This window comes from Hemitrygon akajei, chromosome 28 (genome assembly GCF_048418815.1).
Source record: "Hemitrygon akajei chromosome 28, sHemAka1.3, whole genome shotgun sequence".
Taxonomy (NCBI): domain Eukaryota; kingdom Metazoa; phylum Chordata; class Chondrichthyes; order Myliobatiformes; family Dasyatidae; genus Hemitrygon; species Hemitrygon akajei.
In genome coordinates this window covers 32,906,626-32,932,919 of record NC_133151.1, presented here as the reverse complement: position 1 = coordinate 32,932,919, position 26,294 = coordinate 32,906,626, and the positions used below count along the sequence as shown (strand labels likewise).

The following is a 26,294-nucleotide window of genomic DNA, read 5'->3' as shown; positions in this document are numbered from 1 at the left end:
GTTTCACGTCATGAATGCTGGAGTCGTTCAGTGACCGGAGATTGAATTCTCCCTCCAGGGGTGACTCTCCGCAAGGGGAGGAAGCTCCTTTCAGCCCGCAGAGAGGGGAAAATAAATTGGGACTAAAGCGAACCGGTGTCTGTTCAAGCATATCAGTTTACTTCACGGAAAGAAAACGTGACTATGACAGACGCGGTATATCGAACGGACGGAAATCACCGGCTGCTCAGCCCTTCCACAGACATTCTGAGCAGCTCTGCAAAGAGCCTTTGGGTAAATAGGTTCTCTGATTCAGTATCTGCGTTCTCCATCTCTCCCTGTCAACCTGCAAACCAAAGGCGAAGCCCATTACATATACTCCATTCTTCAAAACCTCTGCAAGACCGACCCCACCTTGAACCTACCACCCTGCCGCTGGGTGAAGCCTCACCTCCAGCCTGACTGAGACCCATAGTGGAACAACACTAGTCACCAGCATCGGATCACAAAGCCACCCTCTGCCATCACTCTGTCTCCTATTGCAAAGCCAATTCTGGATCCAGCTTAACCAATAGCCTGACTGAGGCCCATCTGAACTACATCACTAAACTTTCTCAGCAGACCTGGGTGGGGGAGTTTAGGACTAGTCTGTGTCTGCAGGGATGACCACATTGACCACATAGGTGTTCATGATAATGACAGGCAATGATCATGTGGATAGTCAGAGGCTTTTCCCCAGTGCTGAAATGGCTAACACGAGAGGGCATAGTTTAAGTTGCTTGGAAGTAGGTACAGAGTAGATGTCAGGGGTAAGTTTTTTTTTTACGCAAAGAGTGGTGAGTGCGTGGAATTGGCTTCCGGTGATGGTGGTGGAGGCGGAAACAATAGGGTCTTTTAAGAGACTCCTGGATGGCTACATGGAGCTTAGAAAAATAGGGGGCTAGGTGTAAAGGCTAGGTCAGGGGTGTCAAGCTACTGGCCCACGGGCTGCATATGGCCCGCGAAGGGGTCCAACCTGGCCCGCGAGATGCTTTGGGGGAAAAAAAGTATATTCACGACCACTTATTATGCATCAGTACAGCAGCCTTACATTAGGCCGCAGTTAATCACCCGCTATGCATAAGCACCTACCACCCCGCACTAAAGACCACTAGGGCCCCATGTACATCGTCAGACACAGTATAAACACACAGATTACGCGGGTCAGCAACACCTGTAGCAAGGCTGAGACTGTTTGCTGCTGTGGTTCAAAATGCTTTCCAAGTAAAGAAAAGTTGACATTGAAGGTCGGATATTCAACGATAATTGGAAAGATTGTTTTTCCTTCTGTGAGGTCAACGGCAAACCTGTGTGTCTGATATGCTCGCAACAAGTGGCCGTGACAAAAGAGTACAATATCAAATGACACTATGAGACGTCACATGGAGAAAAATATGACAAGTACGCAGGATGACTCAGAACGCAAAACGTGCACGATCTTGGAAACAGCTCTGAAAAAACAGCAATCAGAGTTCACCCAAAGTCCAGAGACTCATGCTGGTGCTGTGAAGGCCAGCTATATTATTGCCAACAAAACAGCTGCTGCGTCGAAGCCATACTCCGAGGGGGAATTCATCAGAGCATGCATGCTGACGGCAGCTGAGCTGGTGTGCCCTGAGAAGAGACAGGTTTTTGGTAATATCAGCTTGTCAAGAAATACTGTGGCAGAGAGATTCGGGGACCTTGCAGGAGTTTTCAACAATCAACTAAAAGACAAAGTGATGTCATTTATTGCCTTCTCTATTGCAATTGATGAGAGCACTGATGTGACTGATGTATCTCAATTGGGAGTATTTATTCATGGTGTTGATGCATCTTTGACCGTCACCAACGAGTTTGTGGAGATGGTGCCCATAACAAACACCACAACGGCGAACGACGTTTTCTCCAGCCTTGTCGAGGCCTTGGACAGACTGTGGGTTGACAGGAGTCACACTGTCAGCGTGGCAACAGTTGGTGGTCCATGGTTGGGAAAAAGTCAGGTGTTGTTGCAAAACTCAGAGAGAAAGTTCAGAGAATCCAGAGCAGGAAATCTGGAAGTTTCATTGTATTATACACCAAGAGGCGTTATGTAGCAGGAACCTGAAAATGGACAATGTCATGGATGTAGTAATCAAAACGGTTAATTTATTAGAGCCAAGGGACTCAACTATCTGCAATTTGACACTCTTTTCTCCGAAAGTAATATGGGACACGGCCTACCCTCCCACACTGAAGTCCGCTGGTTGAGCAGAGGGGTTCCGCTCAAATGTTTCTTTTGCAATTACGTGCGGAAATTGGACTATTCATGAACGAAAAAGGGAAGCCAGGCAGAGATGGATGACCCAGACTGGCTTCATGATCTTTCATTTTTGGTGGATATAACAGAGCACTTAAATGTGCTTAATGTTAACATGCAAGGCTGCAACAACCTTGTTACGGAATATTACAACAGCATTTGTGCCTTTCAAATTAAATTAGGCCTGTGGGAGATGCAACTATCCTGGAGCAAACCAGCTCATTTCCCCTCTTTGCAGTCTGTGCGTGTCGCTCATGGAAATAATGACACAATGGACAGATACAAGGACAAAATATCATGGCTGAAAAGTGAGTTTCAGAATCGATTCCAAGTCTTCACTCAGCTCGAGAAGGAATTCTCACAATTTTGCTCGCCGTTTGCCATCAACGCGGCATCAGATGTGCCGGAGGAATGCCAAATGGAACTAATTGAATAAGTGGAACTTTACTTTATTGTCACCAAACAATTGATACTAGAGCATACAATCATCACAGCGATATTTGATTCTGCACTTTGCAAATCAAATTAAATATAATAAAAATTTAAATTATAAATCATAATTAGAAAATAGAAAAGTGAAAGTAAGGTAGTGCAAGTCAGGTCCGGATATTTGGAAGGTATGGCCCAGATTTGGGTCAGGATCTGTTCAGCAGTCTTATCACAGTTGGAAGGAAGCTGTTCCCAAATCTGGCCATACGAATCTTCATGCTCCTGAAGCTTCTGCTGGAGCGAAGAGGGACAAAAAGTGTTTTGGCTGGGTTGGTCTTGTCCTTGATTATCTTGGCAGCCCTGCTCCGACAGCGTTTGGTGTAAAGTGAGTCCAAGGATGGAAGATTGGCTTGTGTGATGTGTTGGGCTGTGTTCACGATCTACGGCAGCTTCTTCTGGTCCTGGACAGGACAACTTCCATACCAGGTTGTGATGCACCCTAGAAGAATTAGTGAGGGTTTTAGGGGACAGGCCAAATTTCTTCAGCTTTCTCAGGAAGTAAAGGCGCTGGTGGGCCTTCTTGGCAGTGGACCCTGCTTGGTTAGACCAAGTCAGGTCATTTGTGATATTCATCCTGAGGAACTTAAAGCTCTTGACCTGTTCCAACTGTGCACCACTGATGTAGATGGGGCCGTGCGGTTCGCTACGCCTTCTGAAGTCAACAACCAATTCCTTCGTCTTGCTGACGTTGAGGGATAGGTTATTGTCTTCACACCATGCCACAAGGTTCTTAATTTCCTCTCTGTGCTCAGACTCATCATTACCCAAGATACGGCCTACAACTCGGCTTTGAAATATAAATCTGAAACTGTGGGTCTAGACTGATTCTATTAATACCTGGGACCGATGTACCCCAAGATGACAGATTTTGCCTCAAAGATCTTTTGCATGTTCGGGACAACATATCTCTGTGAGCAGGCGTTCTCCATAATGAATATTAAGAAATCCAAACTGCGCTCGCAGCTGACACACAGACATCTAAACGACATTATCAAAATCACAACTGCCCAGAAACTGGTCCCAGATGTTGACAGGCTGGTAAAAGCCAAGAGATGTCAGGTGTCTGGAAGCAGCAGGTGTAACATGAGTGACACTGTTCCATGCGCTGCGACATGTAAGCACAATGCATTATGAAATATTGAGTGTCATAATATTCTGATTCATTCATTTTCTGATTATTATTGTAAATATGATCTCTTAAATAAAATTTAGAGGCTAACTGTGTTCATTGTCTGAGTTTGATTGCTGGAAGCAGGCTAATAAAAATAGGTGCAGTTGTGTAGCCTACATTTACAATTTGCTTCGTTAGGTCTACATTTGTGTCTGCTAATATTCGATTTCAAATGGTTTGTTAATGGAAGGTGTGTCTTCCAAAACAATCTTAGCCAAAATAGCATCGGTTTTACTCTCTGTCATCACAACTTTCTTGTAGCCTACGACTGTAAGTTAATACCAATCATAAAAATAATGCTTACTAGGCAATCTTATAGAAGAAACGAAATTCGTAAGGTGAAACACTTTGTAGTTACAGCAGAGACTGAGACACGTGAGAGCAGACTGGAAAATCGAAGGCAACGAAAGCTGCGGGATCACGCATGCGCGCACAACTGATCCGGTCGGGGTGAAATCGCATTTTGCCCAATCCGGCGCGTGACCTTAAATGAGTTTGACACTCCTGGGCTAGGTAGTTCTAAGGAAGGGACATGTTCGGCACAGCTTTGAGGGCCGAAGGGCCTGTATTGTGCTGTAGGTTTTCTATGTTTCTATGATTTACTCCTTTGCTCCAAATAGGAGGCAAAATACGTAAATACGAAGGAAATAATAGATACAAAAACCTGCAGATTTTGGACACTGAAGCAAAAGCAGGAAACAAAAATCGCCAGATCTGGTAGTTCATCAACCTACCCAGCAAAACGTTTTAAACTGTAACAAAGCAAAGAGTCATTGCAAACTTCCAAAAGTTTGGACTGAGTTGTGAAGAGTGTTGAGGATTCTGCAAAGGGGTAGATACGGGTGATGTGATCGGACACAGGTCTGGCTGCTGGGAGATTGTGGGGGAGGGAGGGTGTGAACGTACATTTAAAATATGTAATACAGAACATTTTCTAAATGTTCAGAGAGAACATGGCCGGGCAGATCGAATGAGGAATGCGACATGGGGGTATCTGATGAAGGGGCTTCGGCCTGATTCGTTAACTCTGTTTCTCTAAACACGAGCGCAGTGTCTCCGTGTTTTACCGGAAAGTCAGAGTTCCCGTCCTCGCAATTGTCCTCTGTTTCAGAATTTTATCATTTAATTTTCGGAGAATTGAACAGAAATTTAAAGAGATTATGTGTCAGTTCAAAAGCGTGTTATGTGTTAACGTTACAAACTGACCTTCAGTATTGAAGCTGTGCATCTGAAAGTTTATCCGATCTCTGTGGTTCTGTTCTGTTGCAGATAAATCTTTGGAGACTGGCGGGTGCAGTAAAGTGAAGGCGGAGCTGGACGATGAGAGGCCGCTCTTGGCTCTGTCCGTCACTCTGACTCTGTCTCCTCCCCTCCCCGCCTCTGTCTCTCTGCGCGTTTCTCGGGCAGGTCGGGGCGCTGTGTATAAAAGGAGACAGCAGCAGTCGGTTTGTCACTGAGCAGCGACCTGAGCGAAACAGCATCATGTCTGGCAGAGGGAAAGGAGGCAAAGGACTGGGCAAAGGCGGAGCCAAGCGGCACCGTAAAGTGCTCCGTGATAACATCCAGGGCATCACCAAACCGGCCATCCGCCGTCTGGCTCGCCGTGGCGGCGTCAAGCGGATCTCGGGTCTGATCTACGAGGAGACCCGCGGGGTGCTGAAGGTTTTCCTGGAGAATGTGATCCGGGATGCGGTCACCTACACTGAACACGCCAAGCGCAAGACGGTCACTGCCATGGATGTGGTGTACGCTCTGAAACGCCAGGGCCGCACTCTCTATGGCTTCGGCGGCTGAAGAACTCCCACTTCCTCCCGAGAACAACACAAAGGCTCTTCTAAGAGCCACCCACCGCCTCACAGAAGGAGCAGTGACCTGGAGCGGGATCAGGTGAAGATTTAATGTTTATTTTATATTTATATTTAACTTAGCTTTGTTGAAGCTCAAAGTTATCGCAATTTCGCGGGGAGAGGTAATTGTCTCACAAATGTTCATGAACTACACTTGTTTTCATTAAATAGGGTCATGGTAAATATGACCCCTACCCTCTCGCTGCAGTTCTCCCGCAAAGTTGGGTTTACCTTGGATCTTGACATCACGATTCAGCTTGTTCTGGAAAGTAATACAGGACATTTAATTTCACTCGTTCCTCAAAGAAAAAATTCTCAATTATTTCCAAATTGGCGTGTAAGTAATGGAAAGTAGAGGTAATGACTTCCGATCGCCTGTAAAGCTCATCGTTCACCCATTCCCCCCAATCCGGCGTAACTGCTCTGGAATGGCGGGCGGATAGAAGCCAATCATATACTTGATATCTGACGGGACAGTACAACAGTCAGTGCAGGACTCAGCTCCATGTCAGGCAGCGCTCCGACTACTGATTGCTGTACACCAGTAAGGAATTTCATTGTAACCTACAGTAAGGGACTGAAACTGAGACCTTTCCACCGCGCTCTTACTGGATAGCGGGACATTGTGAGTGGCTCTGAAAAGAGCCTTTGGGTCACTGAGTTCAGTGTCTGTCAGTTTGCTTACTGGCGCCACCGGTTTTCTTGGGCAACAGTACGGCCTGGATATTGGGTAACACACCCCCCTGAGCGATAGTCACCCCTCCCAGTAGCTTGTTCAGTTCCTCGACGTTGCGGACGGCCAGCTGCAGGTGTCTGAGGATGAATCGGCTCTTCTTATTGTCCCGGGCCGCGTTGCCGGCTAATTCGAGGATTCCGGCCGTCAGATACTCGAGCACAGCAGCCAGATAGACCGGGGCTCCGGCACCCACCCGCTCAGCATAGTTGCCCTTTCTCAGGAGTCTGTGAACCCGGCCGACCGGGAACTGCAGCCCAGCCCGAGACGAGCGAGACTTGGGTTTACTCTTGGCCTTGCCACCGGATTTCCCTCGTCCGGACATTTCACACTCTCAGCAAGTCTTTCACAGAGAATGAGGAAATACGATAGAACTCGCCCTTCTTCTACCTTCCAGAGGAATGTAGCGAAGCGTTTGTGATTAGTGAAACAGCGCTTAATCTGATTGGAGAGAGCACATAATCCAATCAGAGAGCTGTTTTATTTACCAATCAAGGGACTGCATCAGCAGAAGCGCAAAAAACCGCGGACATCCCAACTGAACTGAAATGTGAAAAAAGCCCGCCAAATGATCCTTTGTGAAAGCCTAATCTAAAGTTAAATCTAATTATCGACTCGGTATCCGCATTGCTCCGTGTTCAGCTCTCGCATTGAAATGAGATTTAGAGAAGTTACCAAAATGGGACAGAAATTAATGAAGATCATTCCCCACCCCAATTAAACCAGGAACGACAGAACTGTCTCCTATAGAGATTCTAATGTGATGAGCAAGACGAACTGACGGGGAGGGAGTGGGTAGTGTTTGTGTCTGTACTGTACGAATGTAACAAAGACATTATGATTATACCGAGCTGGGGACCGACTCTGATTAACATACAGATAATTTGGATTAGATTACGAAGAAGAAATTTCCGCACTTTAATATCTAAATTAATATTTCCAGAATTAAATGTACATGTATAAATATTAATGTAACTATTTTGAGTTTAATTCCGGTACACAGTGAATGTCAGTTTCCTGGGAAGAGTTCATGAACAGAGACTCTGCGGGTTTCTGCCTCCACCACCTCCTCTGGCGGCTCATTCCAGGTAACAGCTCTTCTCTGTGTGAAATACCTACCCTTCAAATTTCATCTCTGTCGCCTTTAAACTATTCCCTTTAGTTTGATTCTGGGCCTCTACTCACTGGATTTCAGAAAAATGAGTGGTGAGCTCATTGAAACCCTATCGAATGATTGAAAGGCCTCGATAGTGGATGTGGGTAGGGTGCTTCCTGTTGTGAGTAGCCTAAGACTAGAGGACACAGCCTTTTTGAATGGAGATGAGGAGGTATTTCTTTAGCCAGAAAGTGGTGAATCTGTGGAATTCAGTGTCACATGCGGCTGTGAGAACCAAGACTTTATGTATATTTAACATAGAGATTGATACGCTCATGATTAGCCAGGACATAAAGAATTATGGGGACAAGGCAGCAGATTGGGGCTGAGGGAGAATGAATCAGCCATGATGAAATGGAGCAGCAGACAGGATGGGTCAAATGGCCTAATTTGGTTCCTCTATCTTATGGGATTAAGGTCTGATGGTCTTAAAACCTCTGTCATGTTGGTCAAACATGAGTTACATTTCACCAACCAGCTGGCAGCCTCTCAACCTGGCAGCCTCTCAAACCATGTCTCAGATAGACATTGTGATGAAGAAAACTTCAAGGAACAATGCTTCAGAAAGTTTGCATCCAACAATAAAGACCCTCATCACCTGGATATGCACTCTTCTCATTGCCACCATCATGGAGGAGGTACAGGAGCCTAAAGGCACACTCAATGATTCAGTAATAGCTGCTTCACCTCTGCCATCAGATTTCTGAATGGACATTGAACCCTTGAACACTGTCGCACTGCTGTTGTTTTTCTCTTTTTGCTTTATTTATGTAATTTATCTTTTTTAATATATATATATATACCTACAGTAATTTACAGTTTGTTTTATTACTTTGTATTATAATGTACAGCTGAACAACAAATTTCACAACATATGCCGGTGATATTAAACCTGATTTTGACTGGCACACTGGCCTTTGTCAGTCCGTGGACTGGGTACAGATGTTGGGATGTTGTGTTACAGTTGTACAAGATGTTGCTGAGGCGCATTGAAATATTATGTTTAGTTTTGCTCACTCTGCTCCAGGAAAGATGTCGATTAGGCTGGAAGGAATGCAGGAGAGATGTACACGGATCTTGCCAGGATTTGAATGGCTGAGTTATGAAGAGAGGCTGAGCTGGTTAGGACTGTTTTCCTTGGAGTGTGGGAGAATGAGGGGCAATATTATAGACATGTATAAACTAGCGAGGGTCATAGATTGGGTGAATGCACAGAGACTTTTTAACAGGGATGAGGGATCAGGAACTTGAGGGTACTAGTTGGTGAGAGGCAGAGATCGAATAGGTACATGATGGGTTATTTCTTTCACCCAGGTGGTGTAGGATATGGAGCCAGCTGCCAGAGGAAGTGATTGAGGCAGTTACATTAACAAGATTGAAATGCTATTGGACAGGACCGTGGATAGAAAACCTTCAGTCCGATATGGGCGAAACCTGTATGGGAGCCTTTCTTGCCCTGGATCAGATGGACCAAACTTCTCTAACTGACTTGTAATTTCTGCCAAAAGCATAGACTCCATCATCTTGCCATCAACACATGTGAAGTGAACAGGATTACAATTACCTTCTGCTGTCTTCTAACATTCTTGAACAATAGAGAAAATTGAGATTTTCCACTTCACTGGGATATTCATGGAACACTGGGCGTTTTGACAAACTGCAACTTCTTTCTCCATTTTCTCTCCAGCCACTTCCCTGTAAAACCCTCAAGTGCAGGTCATTGTGACCTGGTGATGTTTGCCATTAGTCTCATTAGTATTTCTCTCATGATAGTAACTGCTGCAAATTATTGCACGGTGTTGAAATGTCAACAGAGATAATTTTGAGATGTGTGCTATGTCCCCAGTGTGCACACTGTTCACAGTGTTGAGTTTAATTTATTGTAATTTACATGTAGGTATAAGCTTTTGAGTCTCTTCCCACTGGAAGTCTCAGTCCAGTGGTCTACCTCGGGGCCCTGTCACTTTCTGTGCTCTAGACTTCCACTTATTATTTCCCTTGACTCCATCTTTCTTCTGGATTCCCCTGTTTAATTGGGATCAATAGCTGCTGATCGCTAAGAACCAGCTGTTTAAACATCTGCCACTGCACATCCAGAGAGCTGTCCATGAGCCTGTTTACCCTGTCCACCCCAGACATCTCCACCCTCAGTGTAACATGCTGTGGAAAGACACAGTCCCTGAACATTCCAAATCACCTCTTCCTCTGAAAACTGGTAGAAATGGTTCTGCTGAGTTTATTAGCTGAGGCACATGTCAAGCCCTGGAGCTGGACTTGGTTGTCAGAGGCTATTTGAGGTGCACATCATTGGGAACTTTTAATATGTAGTGGGAATTGGCCCAACTACCACCTCTGTCTGTAACAACCTGAAGGAACCACATAAATTATAGTTTAATTACACATATCTGCTCACACCATCACATGTTCCCACATTAAACTCCATTCACCATGTATTCTACTCAGCCAGCTTCTCCCTATCCTCTTCCAGAGACCAAATATCCCATCACATGTCCCCCACCACATTCCCCATTATTGACAACTTTGGATCCCTCAGTCTCTGTACCATCCTCCTGATCGTTAATATCAATAGTAAATAATTGACAGCACAGAGTTGGTCCTTGGGACACTCCAGTAGTTACATCGTCCCAGCCTAAAACAGTCTATTTATTCTGTCAGGTTCTTCTCAGCCTTCTTCACAGAATGTCCTGGGCTTTTGGTAGCGAGTGCACCTCTGCACTCAACCAGGGCTTCTGGTGGGCCGTGAGATGACTGTTCTTGGGGTACCAATGCTGAAACACACTTAGAATTATAGTAGGTGACAGATGAGACTAATTCCTTCAGGTCTGTGTCTGCTCTGTTTGTGGCAGCCTCCTTGAACATTTCTCAGTTAGTCTGTTTAAAAGAATACTGAAGCATGGAGATTAGGCCACACAGTGTTGTCCTTGACTGGTTTCTTAATTTTCATCCTCAATAGGGTTGTTTCCCAGGTCTGTGTGCTGAGACCATTCCTATACACTCTGCTCACAGATGACTGCAGAGCCAAACACCCGAATAATTACATTGTCAAGTTCGCTGATGAGAGGACAGGCTCATCATCAGCAACGATGAGATTGCGTACAGAGGAAGTGGAAGAGCTTGAGGCCTGGTGCCAGGCAAGTAACCTTTTGCTCAGTGTCAACAAGACATAGGAGGTGGTTCTCGACTTCAGGAGAACTCCCACCTCACACCTTTCTTTAGGTCAACAGATCACTAAACTATGTCAATTTCATTTGATCACTTGAATCTTCACTAAATAACGTGTTATTTCTGCATTCATCACAGACTCCAGCACCTCACCAACCATAGATGTGAAGTTAACAGGACCACAGTCACTTGGTTTTGTCTTCCGCCCTATTTCAGCAATGGATTTCCACTCCACTGAGACCTTCCTGGCACACAGTGAGTTTTACTAAGTTCTATCAGCACTTTCTTTCCAGCCACTCTCTGTGAAACCCTTGAGTGCAGGTCATTGGGACCTGGTAATGTTTGCTTTTACTCCCATTAGATTTTCCTTCCTGATGGCAATTGTTACATATTATTACACAGTGCTGAAATGTCACCATTAGATATCTGTGGGATGCTTGCCGTGTCCCCATTGTGAACACCAATGCAAATTATTGAGTCAACTTATCTGCTGTTTCCTTGTTAGATTTAGTTTTTGGCTCTCACCACTGGTTCCTGAAAAATTCCCAGTCCTCTAGTCTACCAGCTGCCGTTGCCTCTTCATCTATTCTTCGATTTTTTATTTTCCTCTACTGTACCCGGTTGATTAGTTTAATCAATACATGGTCTGAGGCAAACATAGACAAGATGCTGGAGGAACACAGCAGAAACTTGACATTTCAGGGTGAGAACCTTCACCAGGACTAGAAATAACGTGCAGAAGCCAGTTGGAGGGCTGTGGATTACAAGGCAGGTGAGACCAGGTGAAGGGCAAGGTGTGTTGTTGGGGGGAGGGGTGGTGATGTGAGATGCTAGAAGGAGATTGGTGTAAGACCATAAGACTTTGGGGCAGAATTAGGCCATTCAGCCCAGCGACTCTGCCATTTCATTACGGCTGATCCCAGATACCATTCAACCCCTTACACCTGCCTTCTCGCCATTACCTTTGATGCACTGACCAATCAGGAAACTTTCAACCCCCGCTTTAAATATACCCACGGACTTGGCCTCCACCAGAGTCTGTGGCAGAGCATTCCACACACTCACTACTCTCTGGCTAAAAAGAAATCCTCTTTACCTCCTATTTGAAAGGTTACCCCTCAATTTTGAGGCTGCGCCCTCTGGACCTGGCTATCCCCATGATAGGAAGGAGCCTCCCCACATCTACCTTATCCAGTCCTTTCAATATTCAGTATGTTGCAATGTCATCCCCCCCCCCACCCCACATTCTTCTGAGTTCTAGTGAGTACAGACCCAAAGCTGCCAAATGCTCTTCCTGTGTTAACCTTCATTCCCAGAATCATCCTCGTGAGCCTCCTCTGGACTCTCTCCAATGACAACGCATCCTTTCAGAGATACGGGGTCCAAAGTTGTTGACAGTACTCCAAGTGTGGCCTCACTAGTGTCTTTTAAAGCCTCAGCATTATCTCCTTGCTTTTATGTTCTATTCCCATTGAAATAAATGCCAACATTGCATTTGCCTTCTTCACTGCAGACTCAACCTATAAATTATCGTTCTGGAGCTTTCATGAGGATCCTACGTCCCTTTGCACTTCCGATGTTTGAACTTTCTCCCCCATTTAAATGAGTCTGCACTGTCGTTCCTTTTACCAAAGTGCATTATCAGACATTACCCAGCACTGTATTCCATCTGCCATTTTCTTGGCCATTCTTCTGATTTATCTAATTCCTGCTGCAATTACATTGCTTCTGCAGCACAACCATCTATCTTTGTATCATTCACAAGCTTAGCCACAAAACCATCAATTCCACTGTCGAAATCATTGACAAACAGTGCGGAAAGTACTGGTCCCAATACTAAACATGGAAGAACACCACTGCACTGGCCACCAACTAGCAAAGGCCTCCTTTATTCCCACTCACTGCCTCCTCCCTGTCAGCCATCTCTCTATCTCTGCTAGTATCTTCCCTGTAATGACATAGGATTTTGTTTTGTTATGCAGTGTCATGTGTGGCACCTTATCAAATGCCTTCTGAAAATCCAAGCAAATAACATCCACTGCCTCTCTTTTGTCCATCCACAGCTTTGTTGTTTACTTGAATTCTAAAAGAATTCCCAGGCATGTTTTTCCCTGGATAGAAACCATGCTGACTTTGACTTACTTTATCATTAGTGTAAGGATCTCAAAAACTCATGCTTACACTCTCCCAACCACTGAGGTAAAGCTAACTGATCTATAATTTCCTTTCTTTTCCCTTCCTCCCTTCATGAAGAGTGGAATGACATTTGGAATTTTTTAGTTGTCTGGAACTATGCCCAAATCAGGTGATTCTTGAAAGATCATGACTAGTGCATCCTTTATCTCTTCAGCATCTTTTCTTGGGACTCTTAGTCCATCTAGCCCAGGTGACTTATCCACCTTAAGACCTTTGAGTTTGCCTGGCACTTTTTCCTTTGCAATAGCAATGGCACTCACTCCTGCTCCCTGACACTCATGGACCTCTGGCATAGTGCTCGTGTCTTCCCACAGTGAAGGCTGGTATAAAGTACTCATTAAGTTCATCTGCCATTTATTTGTCCTCCATTACTCCCATATCAGCATGTTTCCTGTGGTCCAATATCAACTCTCACCTCCCTTTTACTCTTTACATTACTGAAAAAAATCTTTTAATATCCTGCTTTATAGTATTGGCTTGTTTTCTCTCATTTTCTTTTCCCTTCTTCAGCTTTTTTTTTGTTGCCTTTTGTTGGGTTTTGAAAGCTTTCCAATCATTGAACTTCCGCCGGTATCCTCCTCTAATCCACCTGCGCAAGCTCCTCTTTCACACCCTTTATTCCATTATGATACTGATACATCTGACTTGTGCTCTCCCTCTCAAATTACAGTATGAATTCAATTATATTATAAACACAGACTCCTAAGGGCTCCTGTACATTAAGCTCCCTAATAACATCTGGGTTATTTGACAGCACACAATCTAAGATAGACTTTTCCCTAGTAGACTCAAGTACAGGATGCTCTAAAAATCCATCACGTAGTCATTTAATAAATTCCTTCTCTTGAGAAATGACACCAGCCTGATTTTTCCCAATCCAATTGCTATCTGGTCCCCTATTTAAATTGTGACATGCCTTTGTTCCAGTTCCCTTTACATTCTCAACTCCACACCTTGGCTACTATTTGAAGGCCTATATATGATTCCCATAATGACCTTTTTCCCCTTACAGTTTCTTAAATCCTTCCACAAATATTCAACATCCTCTGACCTAGTCACCTCTTTCTACAGATGTAATTCCATCTGTTATCAACAGAGCCACACCACTGCCTATGCCTTCCAACGTGCTCTTTCCATACAAAGTATATTCATTGATGTTCAGCTCCCAACTATGGCCTTCTTTCAACCATGACTCAGTGATGCCCACAACGTCATACTGACCAATCTCAAATTTTGCCACAAGTATGTCCTACCTTTTTCCAAATACTCTGCATTTTTAAATACAGTACCTTCAGTCCTGTATTCTTCACTTGAAATTTGCCTCTGTTCTACAATTCAACCTTTTGCTCTGTCTGCATTTGTACCAAATCATTGTCTTGTCCTTCCTTACTTTACTGTTATACCCATCAACTACTTGTAAACTTGCTCCCTCATCCTCAGCCCTGTCATACGTTGGGAAATCATTAGGGGCTTTCCACCATTTGCTATCCTCCACTCATCCAGTACCTTTCCTGTCGCTAAGGATGATTTAGAAATCTCTGCCAGGGCCCCTGCAATTTCAGCACTTGCTAACCGCATGGTCTGCGGGAACACCTTATCAGGCCCCGGGGATCTGTCCACCTTAGTTTGCCTCAAGACAGCCAACACCTCTTCCTCTGTAAGCTGGGTGGGGTCCATGACCTCAATGCTGCTTTGCCTCACTTCTACAGACTCTGAGTCTGTTTCCTGAGTAAATACAGGTGCAAAAATATCCTTTTAAGATCTCCCCCATGTCTTTTTGCTCAATGCATAGCTTGCCACACTGATATTCAGAGGACCAATTATGTCCCTTGCCATCCTTTTGCTCTCAACATATCTGTAGAACCCGTTAAGATTCTCCTTCACCTTGTCTTCTAGGGCAACCTCACACCTTCTTTTAGTCCTGATTTCCTTCTTAAGAGTTCTCTTTCATTTCTTATACTCTGTTAGCACCTCATTTGTTCCTACCTATGTAAACCTGCTGTGGACCTCTTTATTTTCCTAAACAGGACCCCAATATCCCTTGAAAACCAAGGTTCTTCAAACTTAACAAGAGCAAATCTACAGATGCTGGAAATCCAAGCAACACACACAAAATGCTGGAGGAACTCAGCAGGTCAGGCAACATCTATGGAAAAAGTACAGTTGTTTTTGTCGGTACGCGACACTTTGGCAGGACTGGAAAAAAGATGAGTAGATTTAAAATGTGGGGGGGGGGAGTGGAGAGAGAAGCACAAGGGGATAGGTGAAACTGGGAGGAGGATGGATGGTACCGAGCTGGGAAGTTGATTGGTGAACGAGATACAAGACTGGAGAAGTGGTTGGCTGATAGGAGAGGACAGAAGGCCATAGAAGAAAGAAAAAGATGCAAGGAGCACCAGAGGGAGACGATGAAAATGGGAGGTGATTGATAAAGGAGGATGGGGGTACTACCAAAATTTTGAGAAATTGATGTTCATGCCATAAGATTGGAGGCTACCCAGGCAGAAAATAAGCTGTTGTTCTCCAACCTGAGTATGGTCTCATCGTGGCAGTACAGGAGGCCATGGATTGACATATCGGAATGGGAATGGGAATTGGAATTAAAATGGGTGGCCACTGGGAAATCCCACTTCTGACAGATGTAGCAAAACAGTCTCTCAATCTACGTTGGTTCTCACCGATGTATTGGAGACCCCACCGGGAGCACCAGACACTGTGCATAATCCCAACAGACAGACTCAGGTGAAGTGTTGCCTCACCGGGAAGGGGCCGTTTAGGGCCCTGAATGGCAGTGAGGGAGGAGGTGTAGGGGCAGGTGTAGCACTTGTTCCTCTGAGAAAGATAAATCCCAAGAGAGAGATCAGTGGGGAGCGACAAATGGTCAAGGGAGTTACGCAGGGGACTGAGCAATCCCTGAGGAAAGTTGGGGGAAGGGAATGATGGGCTTGGTGGTGGGATCCCATAGTAGATGGCCCAAGTTCTGGAGAATTATGTGCTGGATGCGAAGGCTGGAGGGGAGGTAGGTGAGGAGAAGAAGAGCCTTATCCCTGGTATGGTGGCGGGAGGATGGGGTAAGAGCAGACATGTGTGAAATGTAAGGGATGCTATTGAGGGCAGCATTGATGAAGGAGGAAGGGAAGCCCCTTTCTTTGAAAAAGAAGGACATCTCGTTTGTTCTGGAATGAAAAGTCTCATCCTGAGAGCAGATGCGGCAGAGGCAGGACCTGTTCAATTTAACTTTTATTCTGACAGAGAATCTGCAAGAGGGTCTCTGTAAATAATCTATATCCCACTGTGTTTTTTTTATCAATTTTCAAACTGTCTGCAGCTTCACCAGTCTTGGAGTCACCTGTAAGCTTGTAAAGCACCAATCTGCATTTTCACCCAGACATTGATATACATCACAAACAACATAATTTCCAGCATTAATCCTTGTGAAACACCACTAGACACGGATCACCAACCAGAATAACAGTCTTCCAACTCTACTCTGCCTTCTAAATCAACATTTCTGTTCACCTTATATCCAATAAATCTTTATCTTCAGAATCTGCTGAGCATGATGGTCCTGTTCATATACCTTACCAAGGTCCATATAGATAATGTCCACTGTCTTGCTCTCATCAAGCAGTGATATTACCCCCTCAGAAATGCCTGCACAGAGCCAGGTTAACTGTAGGCCATGGTCGTGAAATATGCATAAAACCTGTTACTCGGTACGCTCGCCAGTAGCTTCCCTACCACTGACATGAGGCTCCCTTGTCTATAGTTTCATGGATTCTCACTATTTCCCTTCTTGACGAAGGCACAGCATTTGCTACACCTAGTCCTGTGGGACCTCACATGTAACTAGTGATGCCACAAAGTGCCTTGCCAAATCCCCAACAACATTCTCACTTGCTTCTTTCACTATTGTCGGATATATGTCATCAGGTCTGGAGTCTTATCCACTTCAATGCTTTTCAGAAGACTTCCTCCTTAACCTCAGCATGTTTCTCATGTTCACATGCCCCACTCTGTTTTCACTCATTTAGTAGCTCAGCCACTTGCTCTGACTCCAACCACAACATTCCTCCTTTCACCTTAAGTGGGCCTTTTCAATATCTTGTGATTCTCATTTCCTTAATATAAATCAAAAAGTTCCTGAGATTATCTGTGGCCTTGCTCACTAAGGGCATTTTGTGGCCCCTTTATGGCCTTTCCTATCACCTGCTTCAGCATTTCCCTGCTGTCTTTAAATTCTACAAGGGCTCGGTCTGATGTTAACTTTGTAAAACTTACCTATCCTTCCTGACTAAATCTGGGATCTCTCAGCTCATCCAAAAGTTACCTTTCCATCCATTTCCTTAACCTCACTGGAACATGCTGATCCTGAACTCAGATCTGCTGGTCTTTAAACATCTCCCACATGTCAGACGTGGGCTTGTCGGACAATGGCTGCTCCTGATCAATGCCCCTTAGCTTCTGTCTTGGTGCAATCTAACTTGCCCTCTTCTAAGATAATACCTCCATACAAGATCTGATCTTCTTTTCACTCATAACTAGCTGAAAAACTAACATGTGATCACTGTTCCCAAAATGTTCACTGACTCTCAGCTGTTACCTGGCCTGGGCCATTTCCCAAAACTAATTCCCGTATGTTCTCTCCTCTGGTTGGGCTCTGTACATAATGTTTCAAACACTCCTTGGATTCACTGAACAAATTTTGCACATTTAAGTATTGAGTAAGATCCAATCAATTCTGGGGAAGAAAATGTCCCCCACTGTGACAACGCTGTTGTTCTGCACCTCTCCATGAGCACAAACATATCCATGCCTCTGCCCCTGGTGGTTATTGGGGGGCCAGTACGATAATCCCATCAGTGTAACTGCAAATTGCCTCTTTAAATGAGCCCTCCAGTTTGCTGTGACATTTCCAGTGGGGTAACCTCTGCATCTTTTAACCACCCTCCCACCCACATTCACATGTAAAACAATGAAACCCAGGAATGTTGAGCTGCCAGCCCTGTCCATCCAACAACATAATACTCCTAATGTTGAAATAAACTCATTTCAGCGTATCAGTCCCACCATGTTTATTAGCCTGCCCCTTGGTCTGCTACTTCTCAAGCAGTCTTGTCATATATCCTTTCTCAACCATCTCACCTGCTGTGGTTCCCATTCTCCTGTGACTCTCGTCCAAACTTTGCCATGACCCTTGTACCAGGATCCCCACCCACCTCACACCACCTCCTCAGCTACCCTTTTATGTGACAGTTTTTATTATTTTACCTGCGACCCAGAAGAACAATTGTTCTAATGAATTAACCCTCTCATCACTGGACACTCACCCACCAACTGCTGTGTGTGAGGGCGCTCGAAGTGGTCACGGGGCCGGGGAGGGACAGACCGAGCTCCTCGGGGATTTGTAGAATGGAAAAGCACTTCCTATAATTTAAAGCAGCAAATTCCTAGAAATACTTCAGTGGTGCGTGAGGGAATTTTTTTTTTCTCTCTGGAGTGTTGTGTGTCAGATAAATAGGACGCACAAAGCAGCTGTGCAGGTTGACTCTGTGGTTAAGAAGGTGTACGGTGTATTGGCCTTCATCAATCATGGAATTGAATTTAGGAGCCGAGAGGTAATGTTACAGCTATATAGGACTCTGGTCAGACCCCACTTGGAGCACTGTGCTCAGTTCTGGTCGCCTCACTACAGGAAGGATGTGGAAGCCATAGAAAGGGTGCAGAGGAGATTTACAAGGCTGTTGCCTGGATTGGGGAGCATGCCTTATAAGAATAAGTTGAGTGAACTCTGCCTTTTCTCCTCGGAGTGAAGGAGGATGAGAGCTGACCTGATAGAGGTGTAGAAGATGATGAGAGGCATTGATCATGTGGATACTCAGAGGCTTTTTCCCAAGGCTGAAATGGTTGCCACAAGAAGACACAGGTTTAAGGTGCTGAGGAAACGTCAGGGGTAAGTTTTTTACTCAGGGGTGAGTGCGTGGAATGGGCTGCCGGCAGCGTTGGTGGAGGGGGATGGGTTCTTTTAAGAGACTTTTAGATAGGTATATGGAGCTTAGTAATATAGAGGGCTATGGGTAAGCCTAGTAATTCCTAAGGTAGGGACATGTTCGGCACAACTTTGTGGATGGAAGGGCCTGTATTTGTGCGGTAGGTTTTCTATGTTTCTATCTTTCTAAAAACACTTCCTATAATTTGGAAGCAGGAGAATCCCCGGAATCATTCACGTGGTATGTCAGAGAGAGTTTGTCCGGAGCGCTGTGTTGCGGAGAAACCATTGGAAATTGTCGGGTGTGGTAAAGTGAAGGCGGAGCTGGACAATGAGAGGCCGCTCGGCTCTGTCCGTCACTCTGACTCTGTCTCCTCCCCTCCCCATCTCACCAGTCACCAGCATCGGATCACAAAACAACCCTCTGCCATCACTCTGTCTCTGATTGCAAAGCCAATTCTGTATACAGCTTACAAAATGGCCTGACTGAGGCCCATATGAACCGCATAACTAAACCTTGTCAGCTGACCTGGGTGAGGGAGTTTAGGACCACTGAACTGCTCTGTGCCTGCAGGGATGACCACTTTGACCACATAGGTGTACACAATAATGAGAGGCACTGATCGTGTGTATAGTCAGAGGCTTTTCCCCAGGGCCAAAATGGCTAGCACGAGAGGGCATAGTTTTAAGCTGCTTGGAAGTAGGTACAGAGGAGATGTCGGGTATTTTTTTGTTTACACAGAGAGTGGTGACTGTGTGGAATGGGCTGCCAGCGGTGATGGTGGAGGTGGAAACGATAGGGTATTTTAAGAGACTCCTGGATGGCTACATGGAGCTTAGAAAAATAGAGGGCTATGTATACAGCCTAGGTAGTTCTAAGGTAGGGACACATTCGGCACAGCTTTGTGGGCCAAAAGGCCTGTATTGTGCTGTAGGGTTTCTATGAGTTACTCAGATAGTAACTCCAAATAGGAGGAAAAATAAGTAAATACAAAAGAAATAATAGATACAAAAACCTGCAGATTCTGTACACTGAAGCAAAAGCAGGAAACAGAAATCCCCAGACCTGGTAGTTCATCAACCTACCCAGCAAAACGTTTTAAACTGTAACAAAGCAAAGAGTCATTGCAAACTTCCAAAAGTTTGGACTGAGTGGTGAAGAGCGGTGAGGATTCTGCAAAGGGGTAGATACAGGTGATGTGATCGGACACAGGTCTGGCAGCTGGGATATTGTGGGGGAGGGAGGGTGTGAACTTGTACATTTTGGCAGCAAAAATATATAATTCAGAACATTTTCTAAATGTTCAGAGAGAACAGGACCTGGCAGTGCAGAGGGAAATTGTGTCCTGGTGCATCATTCACTGCTCCAGATGGAATTTGAAATGCGAACAGGGGGTATCTGATGAAGGGTTTCGGCCTGAAACGTTAACTCTGTTTCTCTGACCACGGGTACTGCCTGACCTGCTGCGTGTTTACAGATGTCTCTGTGTTTTACTGGAAAGTCGGAGTTAGGACTTTATTCCCTGGAGCGTAGAAGAATGAGGGGAGACTTGATAGAGGTACATAACATTATGATGGATATAGATAGAGTGAATGCAAGCAGACTTTTTAAACTGAGGCTAGTGGAGAAAAATACAGAGGACATGGGTTAAGGGTGAAGGGGCAAAAGTTTAAAGGGATCATGGTGGGGCTTCATCACACAGAGAGTGGTGGGAGTGTGGAAAGAGCTGCCAGATGAAGTGGTAAATGCGGGCTCACTTTTAACATTTAAGAAAAACTTGGACAGGTACATGGATGAGAGGTATATGGAGGGATATGGGCCAGGTGCAGGTCATTGGGACTAGGCAGGAAAATGGTTCGGCACAGCCAAGAAGGGCCAGAAGGCCTGTTTCTGTGCTGTAATGTTCTATGGTTCCCGTCCTCGCAATTGTCCTCTGGTTCAAAATTTTAACATTTAATTTTCGGAGAATTGAATAAAAATTTAAATAGATTATGTGCCAGTTCTACAGCGAGTTATGTGTTAACATTACAGACTGGCCTTTAATATTGAAGCTGTGCATTTGAAGGTTTCTCCGAGCGTTTTGTTTCTGTTCTGTTGCGGATAGACCGTTGGAAATTGGCGGGTCTGGTAAAGTGAAGGCGGAGCTGGAGGATGAGAGGCCGCTCTCGGCTCTGTCCGTCACTCTGACTCTGTCTCCTCCCCTCCCCGCCTCTGTCTCTCTGCGCGTTTCTCGGGCAGGTCGGGGCGCTGTGTATAAAAGGAGACAGCAGCAGTCGGTTTGTCACTGAGCAGCGACCTGAGTGAAGTAGCATCATGTCTGGCAGAGGGAAAGGAGGCAAAGGACTGGGCAAAGGCGGAGCCAAGCGGCACCGTAAAGTGCTCCGTGATAACATCCAGGGCATCACCAAACCGGCCATCCGCCGTCTGGCTCGCCGTGGCGGCGTCAAGCGGATTTCGGGTCTGATCTACGAGGAGACCCGCGGGGTGCTGAAGGTTTTCCTGGAGAATGTGATCCGGGATGCGGTCACCTACACTGAACACGCCAAGCGCAAGACGGTCACTGCCATGGATGTGGTGTACGCTCTGAAACGCCAGGGCCGCACTCTCTATGGCTTCGGCGGCTGAAAAACTCCCACTTCCTCCCAAGAACAACACAAAGGCTCTTCTAAGAGCCACCCACCGCCTCACAGACGGAGCTATGTCCAAACCTTCGGTTATATAGTATTTTTCGTGGATAAATAATAAATTGTGTTAAACATTTGAATACAGTTTCATTGGACGTGCTTAAAATGCATGCGATTCTGCCTTTCCAGTCGGTGATGCCCGCAAAACCTCATTGAATTAATTAAAATTAAAATCGATCTTAATCTTCTTTGCCGTCACGAACAGAAATCAGTTCACTCAGAGAATTCCAGTAGTTATGCATATATTCAAAATATTACATTTATTAAATGGAACTGAAAGCGGATAATCCGTGATTTAATTAATTGGGGAAAAACATTTTCAAACACGGTTTCTGGTAATTTGAAAGTAATTCGGTGCCAATCACTGTATTCTGATTGACTGTAATCCGACCACTACGCTATTTTACAGATTCCGAAGTCAGACGCAAATTAATATTCGCTGCGAGGCTGCGGGTGATGAGTGAAGGACTGAACCAATAGCAACAACTGGACTTCGTTGATAGACTCCTGATGTTTAGCCAATCGGTTACAATGGGGCGGTCCTACTCTAACAGTATAAAAGCTTGTCCTGGAGCCTGTTTCGTCTATATTGTTCCTGTATTTCAGCCTGTGCTCTCACTCCCGAAGCACAATGGCCCGCACCAAGCAGACAGCGCGCAAATCGACTGGCGGAAAAGCTCCTCGCAAACAGTTGGCGACCAAAGCGGCGCGGAAGAGCGCTCCTGCCACCGGCGGAGTGAAGAAGCCTCATCGCTACCGGCCCGGCACCGTGGCTCTGAGGGAGATCCGGCGCTACCAGAAATCCACCGAGCTGCTTATCCGCAAACTTCCCTTCCAGCGCCTGGTCCGGGAGATCGCTCAGGACTTCAAAACCGATCTGCGTTTCCAGAGCTCGGCCGTCATGGCCCTGCAGGAGGCAAGTGAGGCTTACCTGGTCGGGCTCTTTGAGGACACTAACCTGTGCGCCATCCACGCCAAGCGAGTCACCATTATGCCCAAGGACATCCAGTTGGCCCGCCGCATCCGCGGGGAGCGCGCTTAAACCCAGTCTACACACCAAATACAAACAAAGGCTTTTTTAAGAGCCACTACCGCGGCAAATGAAAGAGCTGTAGCTTGCTGAATATTGTACATGTTTGATGTTGGTATTAAGTGTAATTAAACTAGTTTTGTAGCTGGGACCAGAATGAAGGTCAGTCGGCAATGCCACCGCGTAGCTTATCATATATCCTCCCGCTGCAGATCCCTGCAGAGATCTGTCAACACGCCCCCTCCCCTCTCCCATCGGTTTCAGCAGTTCTTAAAAGGCTCTTTTAAGAGCCACTATCGCGCCAGAGGAAAGGGCTATCAGTTCCTGCTTATTATTATTGTGGCGATGTACAATATCCCTCTGCCATCCTCCTGAGGTGTCTGGGAATGTTCAATGGCTCCGTCCAGTTTTGCAAACAAATTCAAACACTTACGTTAGGTTAACGCAGCGAATGACTGTAGATGAACGCACTCTCTCCCCGTCAGCATCTCTACTGATCATTCATTTCTCCCACACACCGGCCAGGTACAGCTTGTGCGGCCGCTACCGTTTTCTTTGTTTTGCACAATGGCTGTCCGTGGACCGAGAATGGTCCCCTCCTCCCCCAGAAAAGAGCGACCTCTCATCTTCCAGCTCCGCCTCCATTTTGTACAACCGCCAATTTCTAACGGTTTCGCGAAATACAGCGACTTCCGCAATTTCTTAGACGCGTAATGAAGGTCAGTCGGCAAAGCTACCGGGTGGTTTATCATATTTCCTCCCCGTACAGTCCATCCCCAGAGAGGTATCCCTCTCCCGGGAGTCAGCCGTTCGCGATCTACACAGCTGAATTGAATTTTCGGCTGTGAGGCGCGGAAACTCGGCAGGCCATCACGCTGCTTAATTCATGCTGACGCAACTGTATTGCTGTTATATTAACCATCCTGTTGTGTATAATATTTATTAAAATTACTATAAATTAGATATTTAGACGGAGACGTAAGGTAAAGATTTTTGCTCCTCATATCTCCGAACGATATAAGTAATAAGGTCAATTCAATTCGATGTCTGTCACTCCCCCGGGTTGGGGGAGGAACTAGGCCTGCAACCATATCTATCACAAACCCCGAGTGAAACTCAGCTTGAACGTCCAGGTTTCACTTCTAAAACTGACTCGTCACGGCCACACCGAGTGTTAGCGAGGTACCGAACTCTCGGTATTGTCGGAAGAAAAATCCCGCGGAAATCTCTATCACGGGAAATACAATATCCAGGTTCAGCTCTTTTCTGAGATGTGGGTGGCTCTGAGAAGAGCCGTTGAGTTCAGATACTTACAAATGGTGTATTCTCAATTCACTTTTTGACTGCTGTCTTCTTGGGTTTCGCGGATTTCGACTTCGGCTTCCTGTTCGCCTTCGGGGCTGCGGCTTTCTTGGGGCTCTTGGGCTTCGGCGTCGCTTTCTTAGCCGCTGGTTTCTTAGCTGCCGCTTTCTTAGCCGCTGGTTTCTTACCTCCCGCTTTTTTAGCCGCTGGTTTCTTACCCCCCGCTTTTTTAGCCGCTAGTTTCTTGGCGCCAAGCTTCTTGCTGGGAGATTTCTTGGTGGCAGATTTCTTTGCCGATGGCTTCTTCGCTTTTTTCACCACCTTCACGGCACTTTTCCCTTTACCGGATTTAAAGGATCCCGAAAGACCAGAGCCCTTCATCTGAACCAAGGAGCCGCTTTCCACTTTCCTCTTGATGCTCATCTTGATCTGGGGGCGACGTTTCACCACATCGACACCGCTGCCGGCCAGAGCCTTCATGATGGCCGCGCAGGACATACCCTTCCTATCGCGACAACCCGCCACGATCTTATCGATCTGTTCGCCCAGTGTGGGACCGGTTGGTTTGCTCCGGACAGCCGCCTTCTTCTTGGGAGTCTTCTTTGCGGCGGCGGGTGCGGCTGGAGGAGCCGTTTCGGCGGGTGCTGTCTCAGTCATGTCGGCGACTCTGGTAAATTCTTTTCACAATCAAAACTGAAAGACAAATGAAGCGAAAGGCGGCGGCAAAGAGCAATTTAAAGGCAGCGAGTAGACGGGGCGGAGACATCCTGCTTTCAGCTCCCGGCGTCTTCATTTTTCTGTGTTTCTCTCTCCTCAAAAACTCGCCGATTCCAATTCAAATCGGACGCTGCGGAGACTCGGACTAGTCCCTGTCCGTCACTGAGGCCGGAATGTTCGCTGGAAAGAAAGTTTAATCGGGATTAAAGGCAGCGCTTTCTATTTTAACCCGTTTCATTACTGCAATGCCCATGTTCTTTTTTCGGATCTTTGACTTGTTCTCTGCTTTTCGGCTGAAATATTTAAAATAATTAAAACTTTGCGGTTAATTCCGTCTTCGGGACTGAGCTGGGTTGTGGGGCGATTCCGTAACACAAAAATCTTTTCATTTTCTACAGGGAGAGCTGGGAAATCCGGCGATATGTTCGGACCCACAAACACAGTGACACTGGTCTAAACCGCCCGCCCGTTTAAAACACTCTCTGAATCAGCAAGTCAGGCAGCATCAATGGTGGGAATAAACAGTCGGCATTTTGGGCTCAGACCCTTCATCAGGACTCTGGTGGGAGAGGCTGCCTGACTTGCTGGGTTCCTCCAGCATTTTCTCCGCGTTGTTCGCGATTCCCAGAATCTCTCGGGTTGATGCTGACACAATGTTCACATCTGCACCTTCACTGTGGCCTCCAATCATTTACATCACTGTAACATAATGTACAAAAAAATATACTCAATTCCGTGACTAGTGAAGACCAGCATGTCAAACACACACAATGCTGGTGGAACGCAGCAGGCCAGGCAGCATTTTGTGTGTGTTGTTTGAATTTCCAGCACCTGCACATTTCCTCGTGTGTTCGTGTCAGAATGTTAAACCCCGTTCTGCAACCAGCCTGTCTACCAGTGAGACCACTTCGATGAACTGCTTGTACACTTTACCTTTAAATCTCTCGGGTCCATTACACTCCGTAATGACCAATCATTCACTGTATAAGTTCTACACTGGTTTGACTTTCGAATATGCACCGCCTCTCACTTATCTATATTGAAATGCATTTGCCACGCTGTGACCCTCCTCCCCAACGGATCAAGATCCATCTTTAACCTGCGACCACCGTCTTCACTGTCAAGAACATGTACAAATCATTTATATAAATAATGAATGCCGAGGCTCCCAACTATGACCCCTGCGGCTCACCACTAATCCGCAGCGTCCATTCTATGAAAGAACCTACAAGCACAACCCTCTGCTTCCTACCTCCCAGACAACTTTGAATCCAGCTGACTAGCTCACCCTGTATACAATGGGGCCTAACCTTCCAGACCAGACTGCTCCAAGGTCCAGATAATAACACATATACCTTTTTATCCTCCTTTTCTTCAAAAACTCAGATTTTCAAACCAGAACTCCCTATGCTCAAAACCTTTCGACACCTAAACATACTCTGACTATTCAAATGCTGGTACATCGTGACTCAGAATCCTCTCCAGTAGCTTCACCACTAC

The 26,294-nt window shown here is 45.8% G+C and overlaps 5 protein-coding genes across 5 annotated transcripts in view; 3 read left to right on the top strand and 2 right to left on the bottom strand.

The window, feature by feature from the left end:
• LOC140717809 (uncharacterized) overlaps nt 1-6,861 on the bottom strand; it is an 845,297-nt gene extending 838,436 nt beyond the window's left edge. Inside the window, exon 1 of the mRNA XM_073031531.1 lies at nt 6,498-6,861. Within this exon, the coding sequence (XP_072887632.1) occupies nt 6,498-6,861 (364 nt within the window). The remainder of the gene's footprint in view (nt 1-6,497) is intronic.
• On the top strand, nt 5,178-10,814 carry LOC140717816 (histone H4). Its single transcript, XM_073031538.1, has 3 exons — nt 5,178-5,843; nt 7,540-7,624; nt 10,667-10,814. The coding sequence occupies exon 1, from the start codon at nt 5,439-5,441 to the stop codon at nt 5,748-5,750; it is 312 nt and encodes a 103-aa protein (XP_072887639.1). The 5' UTR covers nt 5,178-5,438; the 3' UTR covers nt 5,751-5,843; nt 7,540-7,624; nt 10,667-10,814.
• Nucleotides 10,815-21,374: 10,560 nt separating this feature from the next.
• On the top strand, nt 21,375-21,686 carry LOC140717857 (histone H4). Its single transcript, XM_073031577.1, has one exon. The coding sequence runs from the start codon at nt 21,375-21,377 to the stop codon at nt 21,684-21,686; it is 312 nt and encodes a 103-aa protein (XP_072887678.1).
• Nucleotides 21,687-22,000: 314 nt separating this feature from the next.
• LOC140717547 (histone H3) lies at nt 22,001-22,816 on the top strand. The gene has a single exon (XM_073031121.1). The coding sequence runs from the start codon at nt 22,377-22,379 to the stop codon at nt 22,785-22,787; it is 411 nt and encodes a 136-aa protein (XP_072887222.1). The 5' UTR covers nt 22,001-22,376; the 3' UTR covers nt 22,788-22,816.
• A 1,240-nt stretch (nt 22,817-24,056) lies between these two features.
• On the bottom strand, nt 24,057-24,747 carry LOC140717546 (histone H1-like). Its single transcript, XM_073031120.1, has one exon. It carries the CDS (start codon nt 24,732-24,734, stop codon nt 24,108-24,110), a length of 627 nt encoding a protein of 208 aa, XP_072887221.1. The 5' UTR covers nt 24,735-24,747; the 3' UTR covers nt 24,057-24,107.
• Between the last annotated feature and the right edge of the window lie 1,547 nt (nt 24,748-26,294).

Excerpts from the sequence above, each read along its gene's own strand:
- LOC140717546 (XM_073031120.1), bottom strand. The coding sequence starts at position 24,734 with ATGACTGAGACAGCACCCGCCGAAACGGCTCCTCCAGCCGCACCCGCC.
- LOC140717857 (XM_073031577.1), top strand. The coding sequence starts at position 21,375 with ATGTCTGGCAGAGGGAAAGGAGGCAAAGGACTGGGCAAAGGCGGAGCC.
- LOC140717547 (XM_073031121.1), top strand. The coding sequence starts at position 22,377 with ATGGCCCGCACCAAGCAGACAGCGCGCAAATCGACTGGCGGAAAAGCT.
- LOC140717816 (XM_073031538.1), top strand. The coding sequence starts at position 5,439 with ATGTCTGGCAGAGGGAAAGGAGGCAAAGGACTGGGCAAAGGCGGAGCC.